Raw genomic sequence first — 15,051 nt, 5'->3', positions numbered from 1 at the left:
CTTCTCACAACACATCAGCACAAGACAAAGAAAGTAAAGAGAAGGATCCTACATGTAGGACATCTTAACTGTCATGGGCCATCCAAAATATTTCTAACAGAAATTATCATGAAAAGACAAATAAGAAAGGGATTTATAGAGTAAAGAGCCTCTGCGTCATTTCAGCCCATGTCCGTGTGAAGCCATAACTACAGCGCGAGCTTCAATGCTCTGTGCGTCCCTGTCTCGTGCGTAGCCTCGTGGATTGTATGCACCGTTTTAGGGTGCATGTACGCGGTTGTACCCATGGGATCGCATCCACGGAAGCTGAAACGAAGCATTAAACAAACGTGCCCAAACAACGAGCAAACTCGAACACTTTACTGCATAGCGTAATGAACTCTGAACTGACAGAGATTGGGACTGTGGAGCCAAATCTAGAATGCTTCGTGACTTTCCCTAGCCATTTCTTGTAAATGTCTAGCCAAACTTTCAATGTCACATAACTGACGTGAACAGCCAGTGCTATCGCAATGAACAGCTAGATGACCCCAAGGTGAAGATCTCAAAGACAGAGAATACTCCCAAGCTCGAACATTAATACGTCGACCCGTCTATCCAATATACCCTTTACCACAGGAAAAGGGTATTTCATACACAACCCCTACAGCACATGCTCCATACTTGAAACGATGTTTTATCCCACACACAAAACGTTGAAGTCCTAGCTCTCTCGATTGAAGCACACAAACGAGAGAACTTGGAGTGCGTTGAAAAGTTTTCAAGTGTGCCAAGATATCAAGGTCCCTAAAGTCTTTTCAGCACCTTCAACGTTATCTCGTTTGTGTGCTTCCATTGAGATAGCAGGACTTCAACCTGCAGGGTGTGGGATAAAGCATCGTTTCAAATATGCAACATGCGCTGTCGGGGTCGTTTATAAAATACCCTTTTCCTGTTCGGGTCACCAAGCCGTTCACTACGATACATGTGGCTGTTCACCTCGGCTTGGTGACATTGAAATTTTGGCCAGACATTCACAAAACCGGGCTAGAAAAATTCATGAAGTATTTTACGTTCGGCTACCCGGACCCGATCTCGGTGTCAGTTAAGAGTCAATTACGCTATCCAGTGAAGAGGTAGAGTGTGTTCGTAGTTTGGGCACGTTTGGAGCTATGCAACAATTTTTGTACTTTGCGCAAATACCGCTTAAAACGGATCCCTAACGTTAATGACCTATGAAACACGCGTTCGTTCTTCACCACACGCAATAGAAGTCCAAGAAAAAAATTTAAGAAAAACGAGCAGCGTTCACCCCCTCAACTCGCAGCCAGAGCAAGCGGTCACGTGATCTGTAGCCGATTATATGCCGCCAGTGTTGATCATAGCCACGCGCTGGGGTTGGAAAAGCGCAGGACACGCGCTGAGTTCCAGACATTGTTATGGCTCGGCTGTTGTCGTCGTTGCAGCGATTAGACACGGGCCACTACCCGAATGCTTCTCGAGCTAGCAATTATCACGAGCCCAAGTGGAGTGCCCACGCAATGCTCGGGTCCAATCTATGAACAGCATTCAAATATCGTCACTTGGGTGTACTGCGGTCCCCACGTTGCGTCATCAAATTTTGCAAAGGAGAAATTCAATGAAAATGATCGCCTGTTGTCCTTGAAATTACACCGCAACAAAGGAGTTCTTGGCCAGTGGCGTTGCGTGTGGGTATTCTTGAGTTCCACGAGTGCCAGTAAGCTCGTGTAAAGTGAAAAACATTCTAACTGAATATCGTTGCACAGCTCCTTGAAGGAGCTGTGCAACGATTTTTTCTCCTGTTCTCCTGCAAAGTTGCGGAGCCCCTACATTTTTACAATTAACCTGGGGACTTAATGCAAAATGAGTGTACACGTATAGGAATGAGCAGCGGTTTCGTCAGAGCGGATATGAGTTGACAGTATAAAACTAATATTCATGGCGCATCTGCCGCTCGAGGCATGGGAGCGGAGGCTCGCAGCTGCGGGATGTTTGTGGCCCCCTTACTGCAGCGTTTCAGGCCGCATGCGGCCCGCGGGCCCCGTGTTTCGAAAGTCCTGGCCTAGTTAGAAAAAAAATTATTTGCTCGGGATTTTTTTCCCGTAGCAGCATGAAACATATCGCCGATGCTATTTTCACGCTGTGCACCAGGTGGTTCGTGCTCAACATTCAGGAATGTTTTATTGGTTTATGTTATTTATTTAGTAAAAGTAATTGAAAAATGACCGATTCATAGTGTTTAGTAAAATCAGGAATAAAAACGTAATGCAATGAGAAATTTTAAACACGTGCCTCGGGGAATAAAAAAAAACAAAAAACGTTGAAGGTCCTTTAAAGGGATACAACAACGAAATTTCGGAGCTCATTTTTTGGTCTATATGTGTTCAAAAAAGCACCATCAAATCGAACATACCAATATCTTGTTCAAAAAGTCACGAAAAGGAATTTTAAGACGAATTAAACGATTAGCAAAGAGCACCTGGTGGATGTCGCTAACGCCTCGCTTGTAATGCCCGTCTAGTAACCTTGGCAGCTAGTGACGGAGGTTGTCTCGCCTCCGGCCATGACGAGAGAAGAGGGGCAGGGGGAACTCCCCTCTTCCCGAGAATGCCTTTTGTGTGTCACAGAAGTCGCTATTGTCCCCCTACAAGATTATAGAAGATTAACCCGTCACTCAAAATTTATACAAAAGCAGCCGCTTCGGTGGCTGGAACAACTAGGCCATCATCTCGACGGCGGCCTCGCCATAGCTTTGCTCGTCTTGAGACGACCTACGTCACGATTGCGTTGGATGTCACGTGGTCTCCGCTGGGCCTTCTCCGAGCGCTTGCCAGAGTGGGCCGTTTATAACGAAAACTACAGCCACCAGGCTCAAAATACAAACGTGCGATTGTCATTTACGGATATTGTGGATCATATTCAACCTATTTTTGAACACGACGGGAATATTTCAAATTTCGTTGAAGTATCCCTTTAAGAGCTCCTCTACATTTGGTCAGCACTCATGTGTGTGTGTGTTTTTTTATTACTTTTATTGAGCTTACCAGCTGCGTTCCACAGCCCCGTACAGCGTTTTGCACGGTGAACAATCAACGAAAGTATGGTGACGTGCCTTTTCACCTACTTCGTTTTAATTTTCAATATCTAACTTTTATTGGTACCATTAGATGTAAAAAAAGGAAATTTATCAACTATCGTATTCTGCGGTTAGTACTATATATTTTGCCAACGTTTTACTATTTCTTCAAACCAGCATAGCGAAATTAAGACTTTTAAAAAAAAATCTTCAATATATTTTTAAATATAATTTCTCCTGAGGACAGTACCTAGTTGCCATTATATTAGCAAGCAAAAAGACTGTCATTAAAAATATGATGAGTAGTTTATTTATTATTATAGCGCGTTATTACCTATGCCCATTAAAAAGAAAGATGGCAAGCAGAAATTAAAGCAACAATTCGATAATCAATTATAGAGGCAAAGTTAGAGTAGCATTAAACAACAGGATGGTGCCGAATTCCTGTGAAACCAAGTTCTTCATCACACACAGTTTTGTTTCATTACTGTATTAACTTGTTGCAATTGACATGAATTAGGTCAACTTCAGTGACACCATTTTGATCAGAAAGTGTATTTCTACTTGTAATAATATAATAAACAATTACAAGGCCAGCGTCTTTCTATCTTTTTTTTTCTATTTTTCATTCTTGGAAATGCGAGATCGTTTGTTAGTTGCCGAAGGCGCATCACTAAGGAAACGTCTGTAACCTACTTGTGCTAAATGCAAAAATATGTACTCACAAGTAGAACCAGGTGATGATGAAGACAGTTAACGATGTACATACAAGGGCCAACATGTCAACCGGAGCTTCGATGAAAAATTGATCCCGATTATATGGTGGATTCTTCAAACAAAGAAAGGCAGGAAAAAGCGCCGTTCAAAGAAACTGTTTATTTTAATACGTTCATCTTAAACGGACATTTCATTTCTGAAGTCTATTACATCTTTATATGCAGTTTCTCCAAATGTCTCGCAAATTAAGGATTTAATTACAGATAACTAAAAATTAAAACAAAATTAAAATGAACTGTTATGAACGTCGTATTTCGTAGAGCTGGTAATTTAGCAAAGATATACCTCCACGATATTAGAAGCAAAGCGACAAAAAATCGTCCACAAAAAAAAAAAAAAAATTTAAGTCCAAATTTTATTAATTTTAAAAATTCGGAACCCTACCAATAGTGTAGCTCTAGTCACAGTTACAGTTGCAGACACGCAGGGTGCTGCTAAATATGTTCACGCTTTTTTATCTTTATCATTCGTTATTTGGCGATCTTATCCCCTAATGCCTCAATTTGATTGGCTGCAAAGCGATAAGAGGACGCTCGAGACTCACCGCGCTCTCCGTTTCTTAAGTTGTCAGCGACTCTGCGGAGCGTAAGTTCGTCTGCTTCTTTCGCAGGGGGTCGTGGTGACATCAGAACGACGCAGAGCTCCGATTGGCTCTGATTGAAACATAGTGGATAGACCTCAAAGTCAGCCGCCTTGATGTCTACCCACTATCCTTCCATCCGAGCGAATCAGGGCTCGGCGTTCTCACGTCACCACAACCCCTGCACACACAAACAAAAAGCAGACGAGCTTGCGCTTCGCATAGCCAACATTTAAAAACGACTATTATGGAAAGAAAGAAAACACTTTGCTCCAAGTTTAGTAAGTAAGTTTACTTACCGTGCGTGGCAAATCAAACGCAACAACACGTAGTCGACTGAACGGTACCTGTGTCATAAACTGAACTGCCTCGTATACAACGAGGATGTTAAAAAAGCACCGTACACCTCGGTAAATTGAAGCCGAGCGAAAGCGGAAAATATTTCATTAATTTAGTTTCGCTTGAACGCCTGCTTTATCTCGCAACACGATTTGAGCCACGAACACCTGTTGTATGAACTGGATGTCATAAAAAAACGACTTTCGCTTGCCTTGTGAACTTAGAAATTACCTTTTGAACATTACAAGGCATTTTTGTGCAATTATCTTAGAATTAATATCCTTTGCGTCCTATGTTTTTTACACATAAATAGAGCTACTTGGGATGTTCGTAGACCATGTATTAGCATGTCTACTGTTATTTTACAGACGTTTGTTTATTTAGTTCGTATGAATGTGCAAGATACATTCCTCTTCCCCCGTGCATGTTTTCTTTCCTTTCAATAATCTTGTGTACTTACTGTAAACTATGGGGGTGGAGGCGATAAGGGCCTCGATGAGGCAGGAATGTATTTCGTTTCTACCTCCCTACCGGGCTCGACCCCTAAAAATCCAACAGTGCTTAAATTCGATTCAATTGAATTGACTTCAAAACTGGTACTACGTGGGAGTGCTTTTACCTCTCTTGCGACGTGTAACAGGCAATCCTTCCGTATTTATTTATTTTATCTATATCAATACTGTTTCTGCGTTGAGTTACGGCTGGATGGGCCGCGCTTAAACCAGCAATATTTTTTTTTGTAAAGTTGAAGGTAACCAGTTTGATGACGAAAATCAAATGCACGTTCGCTAAGTCGGCCCTGCAGGAGAAAGAAACGCAAACCTGTCTGAAAAGAGATATCAAACTGCTCTTGAAGCAGTTGAAGTGATCGGGAGCGAGCGAAAGCTTGATGAAATTTGAGGTGAATACGTTACTAGGGGAGCGTATTCTACTCCGCTCGTTTGCCTTAGACTAGGGAGGCTATAGTTAGGGTGAGCACAACTGCTAGATCGGGGAACACGGGATATCAAAGCCATGTAACTGCTAAATTTTGCTGGGCGTCTGAGGGGCAAGGGACCCTTTTATTTCCCAACTCAGGTCATAAGAACCCATTATTGTACTTGAATAATTTACGCAAGGTATAAATTAATGGTCGTCTATAGCCACCAGTTTTGTTCCGATAGGTTAGGTATTTGTTTAAAAAAGAAAAATAGTAAATTAAACCACGTTAGATGCTGCTGCTTGTCTGGCAACCCTGCTTTTTCCTCTCGACGTTTGCAATTCATCGGAGCGAGAAGGAAGCGAGAAATCCTATGCCAAAGCGTTCGTAGCTTGCAATGGGAAGCGAGAGGAGGAAAGGTATATGGAGCACCAGAGCGGGCGTCTGCTCTCGTGCCGGACACATAGAAGCATTTCCTTTCCCCATTCTCTCCCTCAGGCGCCGTCATTAAACTGCAAACGCTCTCCAGGATTTGAGTTGTGCACACCATAACTAGAGCCTCCCTGCCTTAGACAGCTCGCCTATAGCGCCAAATCTCCCCCAGCGGTCTAGCCACCCGACGTCCGAGAGAACGCGTGCTCCTCAACCCCTGCACGCCGTCACGTTTTCACGCTGCGCCAAGGGAGAGGACTGCCGCCGGTTCACCGACAGACCGGATCCGCCGAGAAAGCAAAGACGGCCGTCTCCAGGAGTTTCCACGACGATAGATGTCGGCCTTCAACCTTTCCAATTCAAGGGGGGCAAACCTCAATGCCAGCACTCGTCTACCCGTTTCAACTTCGCAAATCCTGTCGGCGTAAAAGCCATTGCATTTTCGCGGTGTACGATGTATTGCTTAGTAATATACTTGATTGCTGTCAAAGCCGGGCTCGCCGAGAAATCCGCGACAAGGTGATTCGACACATCTGGTGGTGATAACCTGGATTAATTGATTGTTCAAGCACACATCTGAACTCTCTTCGTGTGTACACCGTTGCCCCCCCCCCTCCCCCTCTAAAAAGTGTCATGTTTTTAAAAAAATTTGTTTCTTTCTATTCGAGAAAAATTACGCATTGCCGAACGCTTATTCTCCACCCAAATGTAGCGCTAGCGTTCCAGGCCACATGAGAAATTTTCAAAACCAGCCGTTATCTCATTCAAAAGGGATGATATTTTTATAATATTCATGGGTAAAAGTGGCTCGTTTTTGTCCGTTTTCGTTATCTATGTATACAAAGGCTTTGTCGGCCACCATTTTCCTACTGAACATTTGATAAGATCATGAATAACTTTTGAAAAAAATAACAGTTTGTCCTGAAGCTTTGGCACCTCGTGCTAACTGCTAGTGCTACATTTTTTATTTAAATTTACAGCGCAAAAAGAAATAGACGGACACAGGCACACTAAAACATAACAAAATCGCTCCAATGCTGGCTCACATTTCTTGGTTTTTATTAGTTATCTTCGTCTTCTACTTTCAACGAACAACTCTTTTTCTGTGCACTAAAAACAAAATTCCAATCCAAAACATAAAAAAAACAGCGCAAACCAACACAAAGAACAAGTAGGCGAGAGAGAGAGAGAAGTGTTGAAAAGAAAGGAAGCCTGGAACGTAACAAGTAGGCGAAGGGACACAGACACAGCGCTGACTCACGAATTGGTCTCTTTTTCGTCTTCTTAAAACGCATCAACATAAACGGACAAAGAAATAAAAAAGGAAGGATCCCACGTGTACGACATCTTCACTGTCATGTGCCATCTGAAGAATTTCGAACACAAAGTAGAAAATTACAAAAAACAAATGAGAAAGAAAAGTAAGTAGTATTAGCGCCGAGATGTTTCGGTGGCGCCCTCTTATGGTTTCCCTCCGTGACGTCACGACTGGGATTCGCCTCGCCGTGACGTCACCAGTTGTTATTCTGGCTACTTACCATTGGGTGCAACGACGAGTTAGATGGTGTGTTTAAAAACCACAGTAGAAGCTAGGAGCCATCGTAACCCGAAACTAACACCGTCAAAGTTGACAATCTGACAATGCTCATATGGCCATGGTTTGGCCAATCGTGGAATGCTGACCACAGCGACGCTTTTGGCCGCGCACATCGCTAATAGAAATATATAACTATACATCTTTCCGCATCATGTCTAAGAAAAGCCAAAACTACAGCGCGAGCCCTAATGCTCTATTGTACCTGTCTCGCACGTGGCCTCCTGGTCTGTGGGCACTGTTTTCAGGCTGCATGTACGTGCTTGTAGCTATAGACGCTTTACAGCAGCTGTGCATGGGCGCCGCGATAACCGCCCTTCAGTTTTTGTTTTCGCTTCTATTTTTCACTCTGCTCCATCATTACATAGGAGGACAGGTTACTGGCATTTTAGATACAACGGTGTCTTTTTTCCCAGCATTTGCCTTTGTGGAGGCTCGCCAAAGACCGCTTCAGTGGTTTGATATCTCGGTAAGACAATAGAAGGTCGGCAATGGCGTCTGTAATCTGGCGCGTGTGTGAAGCGTCTATAGAATCGCTTCCACGGAAAAAGAAAGAAAGTATTAAACATACGTACCCAAACTCCGAACAAACTCTACCTCTTCACTGGATAACGTAGCTGACTCTGAACTTACGTATAGATTGGGACCGTGTTGTCGAATCTAAACCGCTTCATGAATTTCCCTAGCCATTTTTTTGTGAATGTTTAGCCAAAATATCAATGTTACCTAACCGAGGTGAACAGCCACACCTACCACAAGGAACGGCTAGGTGACCCAAAGGTGAAGACCTCAAAGACAAAGAATGCTCCCGAGGTCTTACATTAACAAATCTAACCGTCCGCCCAATAACTTGTTAGGTGCTGAAAAGACTTTAGGGACTTCGTATTTAACATCTATGTTTTTAAACCTGTGGGAGAAGCGGTGCAAATGGGATGTTACCACCGGTCGAGAAGCAGGTTTTTGTCTAGCGTTTTCTAGTATGCTAAGGGAATTCCTGAATAATTTTAAAAGTCACTCCGCTACCCCCACTATGACATGTTTCGGGAAACCCACTTTTGTTAGCCTATCGACTTGAACCAGAAAGCTGTTGAAACTTCTGTGAACACAGGATTTCAATAAAGAAGCTCTCAAACATGATTTTGCAATACCTATTTTTACAACTTTTGAGTGCGCAGATTCATAGCTAAGGAGGGCCTTTTTTTTTTGTTCTAGGCTTTTAAGCCGAGCACAGGTGGCTCGGTTCAAGACGAATGTTTAGGTCCAACGATCGCAAAGCTTTTTTGGTTGGAACCTCATTCGTAAGACGCAGACCTGCAGAGCACTCTCGAAAGGTGTCTAATAACTCTGAGACCAAGTCAGCACTTCCCGAGCCTTGCTTAGGTTTAAACACAAACATTTAATCATCAACATACCGGAAGACTTTCAAAAAACGATAATTTAACAATTTTGCAATGGTACAATCACAACCTGCTAGGTAGATATCACTTAATATCGGAGCAGCACTAGACCCAATGCAAATTCCTGGTTTTTTCAGAAACGTGTTGCCCTCAAAATCAATAAATGATGAATATAAGTAAAACCGGAGAAGATCCAAAAACTTTTCTACTGAAATACCAGTCGAATTCTGGAAGGCATCAGAAGCGTTTAAGTCAATGCAAAGTTGAACCGCTCGAATGAGACCCTCATGGGGAATAGAGTAGAAAAGGTCTTCCACGTCAATCAAAACCAGATCACAAGTTCTTTCTCTTGCTTTCAAAATACATAAGTTGGAAGTCAACGTTCTTTCTTGTCTTCTATTCTCTTTCTTTTGTGCGTGTGCACAGTTTTAGGTATGACAACACTGTTCACTGTACGAGGCGGTTCTTTGTGTTTCTTAGGGAACATGGAACGTACATGCAGTAAGAACTCGGCAATACGTGAACACTCCAATTGACACGTACGAAGTTTTCTCCTCGCGCTGTGTTTCTTAGTACACGTGTTATAACACCGCACTTTTAAGCAGTCATGCAGAAGCCTGACTTGCCTCCAGTGTTCCGAGCGGAGAATCTTGCATACGCGCTTGGCATGTCCAGGCGACGGAGGCATCAATCTAAAAAGGCTTACTACCTCAGGGGGGCAATTGCCTTTCTTAGCAGCGTACCCATATTGCCTTGTTTTGCACGTAGAAACAGCGATGGCATTATTATAGACAATGTCTTGGTGTAAAAGACTGAAGGAACACGTAAAAGGGATCGATGTACAAGAAAGGAACTTGAGTAATGTTTAGAGGTGGTGGAGTCGGTGGTGCATTGTAAATATTGTGTTCGTTTGCGCTGTTTTTATATATTTACAATGCACCACCGACTAGCCCACCTCCAAACATTATTGCCAGTCCAAAAATTGGAAAATCTAGCAATTATAAAATTTTCTTACAAATTAATAAAAAATAAAAATAAAAGAATAAAATTAAAATATTAAAACTGAAAAATAAAAAGTAAAAAAGAATTCTAACTGTTGCCGCTTGAGAGACCCTGCGGTCAGACATTCCAGTTCTCTTTTTGAAAGCGTTATAGATGGGCTGCTGACACACCTGTCATTCCGTCTTTCAAAGCTTGCTGCTTCTATCGTTTCTCAGGGGAGTTGGTTGGGACTCTTACCTACCCCAGTACACTATTTTGGAAGCGCCGATCACACGCAGTCTCTACAGTGACTTCCTGAATGCCCCCAGTAGGCGTTCACGATGTTGTTTCTATGCTCTCGAAGGCGGTCATTTAGACACCATGCAGTCTGCACTATGTACTTTCCCCCACATGTACTCTGCCCTCTCTACTTGCCCAGTCATAGCCCCAACAGGCTCCATTTCTACGGATAATGAGCGTTCCGCGATGCGTAGCTTGTTGGTGCAGTGCAAAAAACCTTATAATTTTGCTTGCCCTGTAGTCGTACCGTATTGAGGTAACTTTCTTGCAGCTGAGCGTTTCCTTCCCTGAAAAACACTATTAGGCAGCAGTTGTCTGCTCTAATACACGTACCCTCATCCGCTCCTGCTTCATTAAAATCGATATCCAAACGAAACAAATGTTCCACTTCCACACGCAGCAACAGAGCATTGTGTTTACCCGCATCTTTTTTCTTTCCCTTTCACAGAGCAGCGAGACCCCCGCATAATCCGTAAACAAAATACAATGCTATGAACTGTTTTGTTTGTTTGTTTTTTCAAACTAGCGCCTCGTTGAATTGTGTGGGGTGGAGGAAAATGCCAAGCTACTTTATTCGCCGACTGGCCAGGATGTATATATTCAATGAGTTCGTCTCGCAACTTGTATATGCTTGTGTCTTAAAGTTCTATTGTACTTATGCTTAAACTATGTACTTTTCTGTCTCCCAACCCAACTGTATGTCCTAGTTCAACAAAGGTACCCTCACACAGAGACGGTCTTTAGAGATGTTCCAGTGTTGAGTCTAGTGTGTACCGCGTATTCATATCCGCAGTGCACGAGAGCCGCACTCAACTCGTCAAATGAAGATTCGACGTTCGTACTTCGGATCGGCAACCCCAACTAGATAGAAAACTCTAGTGCTCTACGTCACCGGCGGTTGGCCATCGCCGGGCACATATTGCACACGAAGGCTAGGTCAGCTCGCATTGATTCAGTGAGAACAGAGCCTGGGGGGTGTGTTGACTGTTCAGACCTTCCGTCTGCTGCTTTCTTCGAAACGTTCGCGGCATCAACTAAGAATAAACCGCACCTCATAAATTTACCTAAGGAACCTATTAGGCAAAGGAGAAAAAAAACGTTTATTGAGATTCCGCCAAGTTTCTAAAATAATTATATATTTCGATGCAAGAATGGGCAAACATTGCGAAAAGAGACCCAAAGACTTTCCCGTCTCAAAAACCATAAAAAGGTTTGGAGGCATGTGGTGTATGATATGTGATGTCTGGGCGGAAATGTGGCACTAAACGCACCAGTACGGGACGCGCTCCAGGCACTATGGTATAATCTACGTCGATTCTATTAACATTAGGTATCTCATGAGGACACAGTATTGCCGGGCAGTGGCACGTTTTTCTGTTACTGATTAAATTATTTTAAAAATCGACGGATTTTTCCTGTTTTCACCTTTTATATTTCTTTGTTTTCTGTTTTTAGCTTTTGGCAATGCGGTTTACGGTTGCTGAAAACGTGTGTTGGTGTTCTTTTTTTATTTTTATGAAATATTTATGCAAACTTTAATTTTCCTGGTCATAATTTTTTTTTTGCTAGATACGATATAGTGCTACCCGAGACCAATCGATCAATTATTGTTTTGTTTTTCGTTTTAAAAAAAAGATGGTGGTTGGGGGCGAAAAGCTGCAGTATGTGGAACTTGACATCCCTTGGTTAATAGCAGCCTAATTCAGGACCTGCTCTTGTGTAACAATACAACATGTTCATAGACGTACTTAAATGAATCGAACAAAAACGCATGACGCTAGAGCAATCTTGCTATTATACTTCAGTTCCAAACTAGACATTTTTCGGAAGCATTGAATGAATGATTGGCATTCACGGTGTAGAGAGAATCTTCATAATTTTATCCATTGGCAAATGATCGCTAAAATTCACCTAGTTATATAGTATATACATATGTAGGTTAAATTTAAAACACTTGTGCAGCGTCGCTCGCCACCATCCATTTAGAAACTAACTAAACCAATTTATGTCCATCATTCTCTCTTGGGTGTGCCTCAATGCTGCTGGCGGCCGCAAAGCGTATATAAATGGATATTTGCTTTAGAGTGAAGCTCTAACAAAGAACAACTATATAAGCACAAGGAGACGGCTATACACTTTCTGTTTTATTTCAAATTATGTCTAAAGTATGACTGAACGTGCCCAGTTAAACAATCATCTTGAGCTGCTGCCTCTAGTTCCTTATGCTTACTGTTCAGTATCAACTAAAAGCAGTCAATTTTCTTTAGGGCAGCTGAAGTTTCTGCCATAAGTTCATGACATCACTGCCACGAGTCTTCAACTCAATGTGCTCCTTCAGACGCTTCACTTGCTCTGCGGAGAAATGTGTCGTCCAGTCTCCAATGACTCCTTTGCGCACAATGTCTCGAGCTTCCGGATTCTTGTCGGGCTCCCACTGACCAAGAGATCTGCTCGAACTCTTGACCCACTCGGGTATTTTCTCGTCCGGCATCGAAACCCTATCAGGAATCATATTTCTGTTCAACTCGTTCACGTGTTTCTTCATGACTTCGAAACTTGTCCTCTTCAGAACATTTTCCAAGGCCCTTTTGTCAGCTCGTAGCTTTTTCCCGTAGTCGTCTCCGAGAAAGTCCGCGATCTTCATCACCCATGTTGCAGTGTCCTCCTTAAGGTCTTCGTAGGTTAAGAAGAGCACGTTCGGGTCATCGCGATGTTCGTACCAGGACAACAGATGGGTGAAGTAGTCTCCAAAGTCCACCTTTCCCGCAAGGAACATTTCGAAGAACTCGTCGAACGTTCCGTCGGAGAAGCGGTACACAGGCCTGTTCCTGGTGTGGTGGAAGAACGACACGCAACAGTCGTACGGATTTCGGCAGATGCAGATGTACTTGGCGTCTCTGGAGTACGGCTGCAACTGGAAAGGCATGTGGGTCTTGATGCATCCTGGTCTTCGCATGTCTCTCGCGGCTTCCGCGCCTTGCAGCTCCAGAAAAGGCATCTCCTGGAAATGGTCGATCCAGCTGCTTGGTGGAGCACGGTCGTTGAAGATGTTGTAGACGATGTGTTCTAGCCACGTATTTCCGCATTTCGGGTAGCTGACAATAAACACGTCTCCAGGCTGGGGCACGTAGTTCAACGCCGAACGGACATTCGTTTCGGCAAAGACCCAGCTAAGATGGTAGCCATCAACTTCTCTGTACGCTGACTTCTCCATGCTGGTCTAGAATTAAAAATAGGTTTTGGGTATTAATAAAATATGGCTACTATTTGGAGAACGGAACTTGTTTTCCTTGAAAAAGCTACCAAGAGGAATACTTTGAAGCGGTCGAATGAAGTCGTAATTAAACTCAAAACAGCGTACCTGGGGTTCCTCATTCAAACAAAAACACACTTTCACACGCACACACGCACGCAGGCCCACAGGCGCGAACGAGAACAAACATACAAAAACATGTTAAGTGTCACCACATCCATTGCAACCGCAACACAGCACTGCACATCTTACATGTATTGTTAAGGCCTTTCTTTCTTACCGAAAAATCTCATTCTGAGCGCATAGAAAAAAAAACTCATTAAAACGTCCTATTATTAGTGCGCCTTGTTTTGGGAGTTATTTTGCTTTAATCTTTTCTCCTTTACTTTTGCTTAGGGGGTGCATTTTTTGTTGTTTGTTTGGTGTTTTCGGGGTTAGGCCGTGGAACGAAACAATCTGTGTTAATCGCGCATTACGTTTAGAAAACAAGACACGGGCATCGAATATTCCAACCTCCATGAAAAATGCGAGTGACTCGAGCATTTTAAAACGTTCCTGCGTAAATAATTAAAAAAAAAGTTAAACAAAACAGGGGGTACGGTCTTGAAAAAAGAACGAGCCTCGCAAAGAGTACAGTGGGGCTGTGCTACGCACCAACACAAAATGAAGACGTAGATATACATTTTCATACTCTGAAAGTTTTTTTTTTTTGTGTGAAAGAAAACGCTAATTCAATTTTTTTTAGAACACTTGTGGGGGGCGGGGGCAGGGCTAGAAGGGCGGGCAGGAGGTGTTAAATTTTTAGTTGATTTAGCGACAACTCAACATACTCGCCAAAGTTGAAGAGGAAGGAGACTGTGAGCGTTACTTCTTAAGTGTTTCTACAGTATGTTAAATATTTATAATGCCGTGAATGGTGCATCACAACTATGCAGTGATTTCGTCGAATCATCTCGAATATAGCGGTACTGGTGAAGAGTTTTGGGAGGAACTGGGCCTTTCAACCGTCTCTTGAGATAAGATCGGGTTATTTTCGGGCTGGAATCAAAACCATGCAGAAACTAAATTACTTATACTACAGATTTTAAATAAAAGAACTTATACTCACAGACATAAAATTGGGTTCTCAGTAAATCAAAGAGGTTAGATGGGTCTTCAGTAAAGCTGGCAGCGCTGTCTCTTTTGAGGGCTTAAATAGCAGTTCCTGCAAGAGACTTCTAGAAACTTCCTGACATCCGCTGATGTAGGAAACAAAACAAAAAATGGTGATTCATTGGAAATGTGCATCAATGCATGGACAGGTAGTCATCAAGACAAGACCTCGGCAGCATCCGGTTAGAAAAGGGGACTGCTGTTATTCCAGATAAGTAATACATGTGCAACAAGAACGTTATGACTAATAT

The 15,051-nt window shown here is 42.8% G+C and overlaps 2 protein-coding genes across 2 annotated transcripts in view; both read right to left on the bottom strand.

The window, feature by feature from the left end:
* Window positions 1–3,857, bottom strand: part of LOC8032629 (cytochrome P450 3A6-like) — a 30,616-nt gene extending 26,759 nt beyond the window's left edge. The window contains exon 1 of the mRNA XM_042294521.1: window positions 3,802–3,857. Coding sequence (XP_042150455.1) covers window positions 3,802–3,857 — 56 coding nt within the window. The remainder of the gene's footprint in view (window positions 1–3,801) is intronic.
* An 8,726-nt stretch (window positions 3,858–12,583) lies between these two features.
* Window positions 12,584–13,609, bottom strand: LOC8023611 (sulfotransferase ssu-1-like). Its single transcript, XM_040205700.3, has one exon. The coding sequence runs from the start codon at window positions 13,607–13,609 to the stop codon at window positions 12,659–12,661; it is 951 nt and encodes a 316-aa protein (XP_040061634.1). The 3' UTR covers window positions 12,584–12,658.
* Window positions 13,610–15,051: the final 1,442 nt, after the last annotated feature.

This window comes from Ixodes scapularis, unplaced genomic scaffold (assembly GCF_016920785.2).
Source record: "Ixodes scapularis isolate PalLabHiFi unplaced genomic scaffold, ASM1692078v2 PGA_scaffold6__148_contigs__length_123643588, whole genome shotgun sequence".
Lineage (NCBI taxonomy): Eukaryota > Metazoa > Arthropoda > Arachnida > Ixodida > Ixodidae > Ixodes > Ixodes scapularis.
The sequence above is the reverse complement of the archived record's forward strand: the minus strand, read 5'-3'. Positions and strand labels throughout refer to the sequence as shown.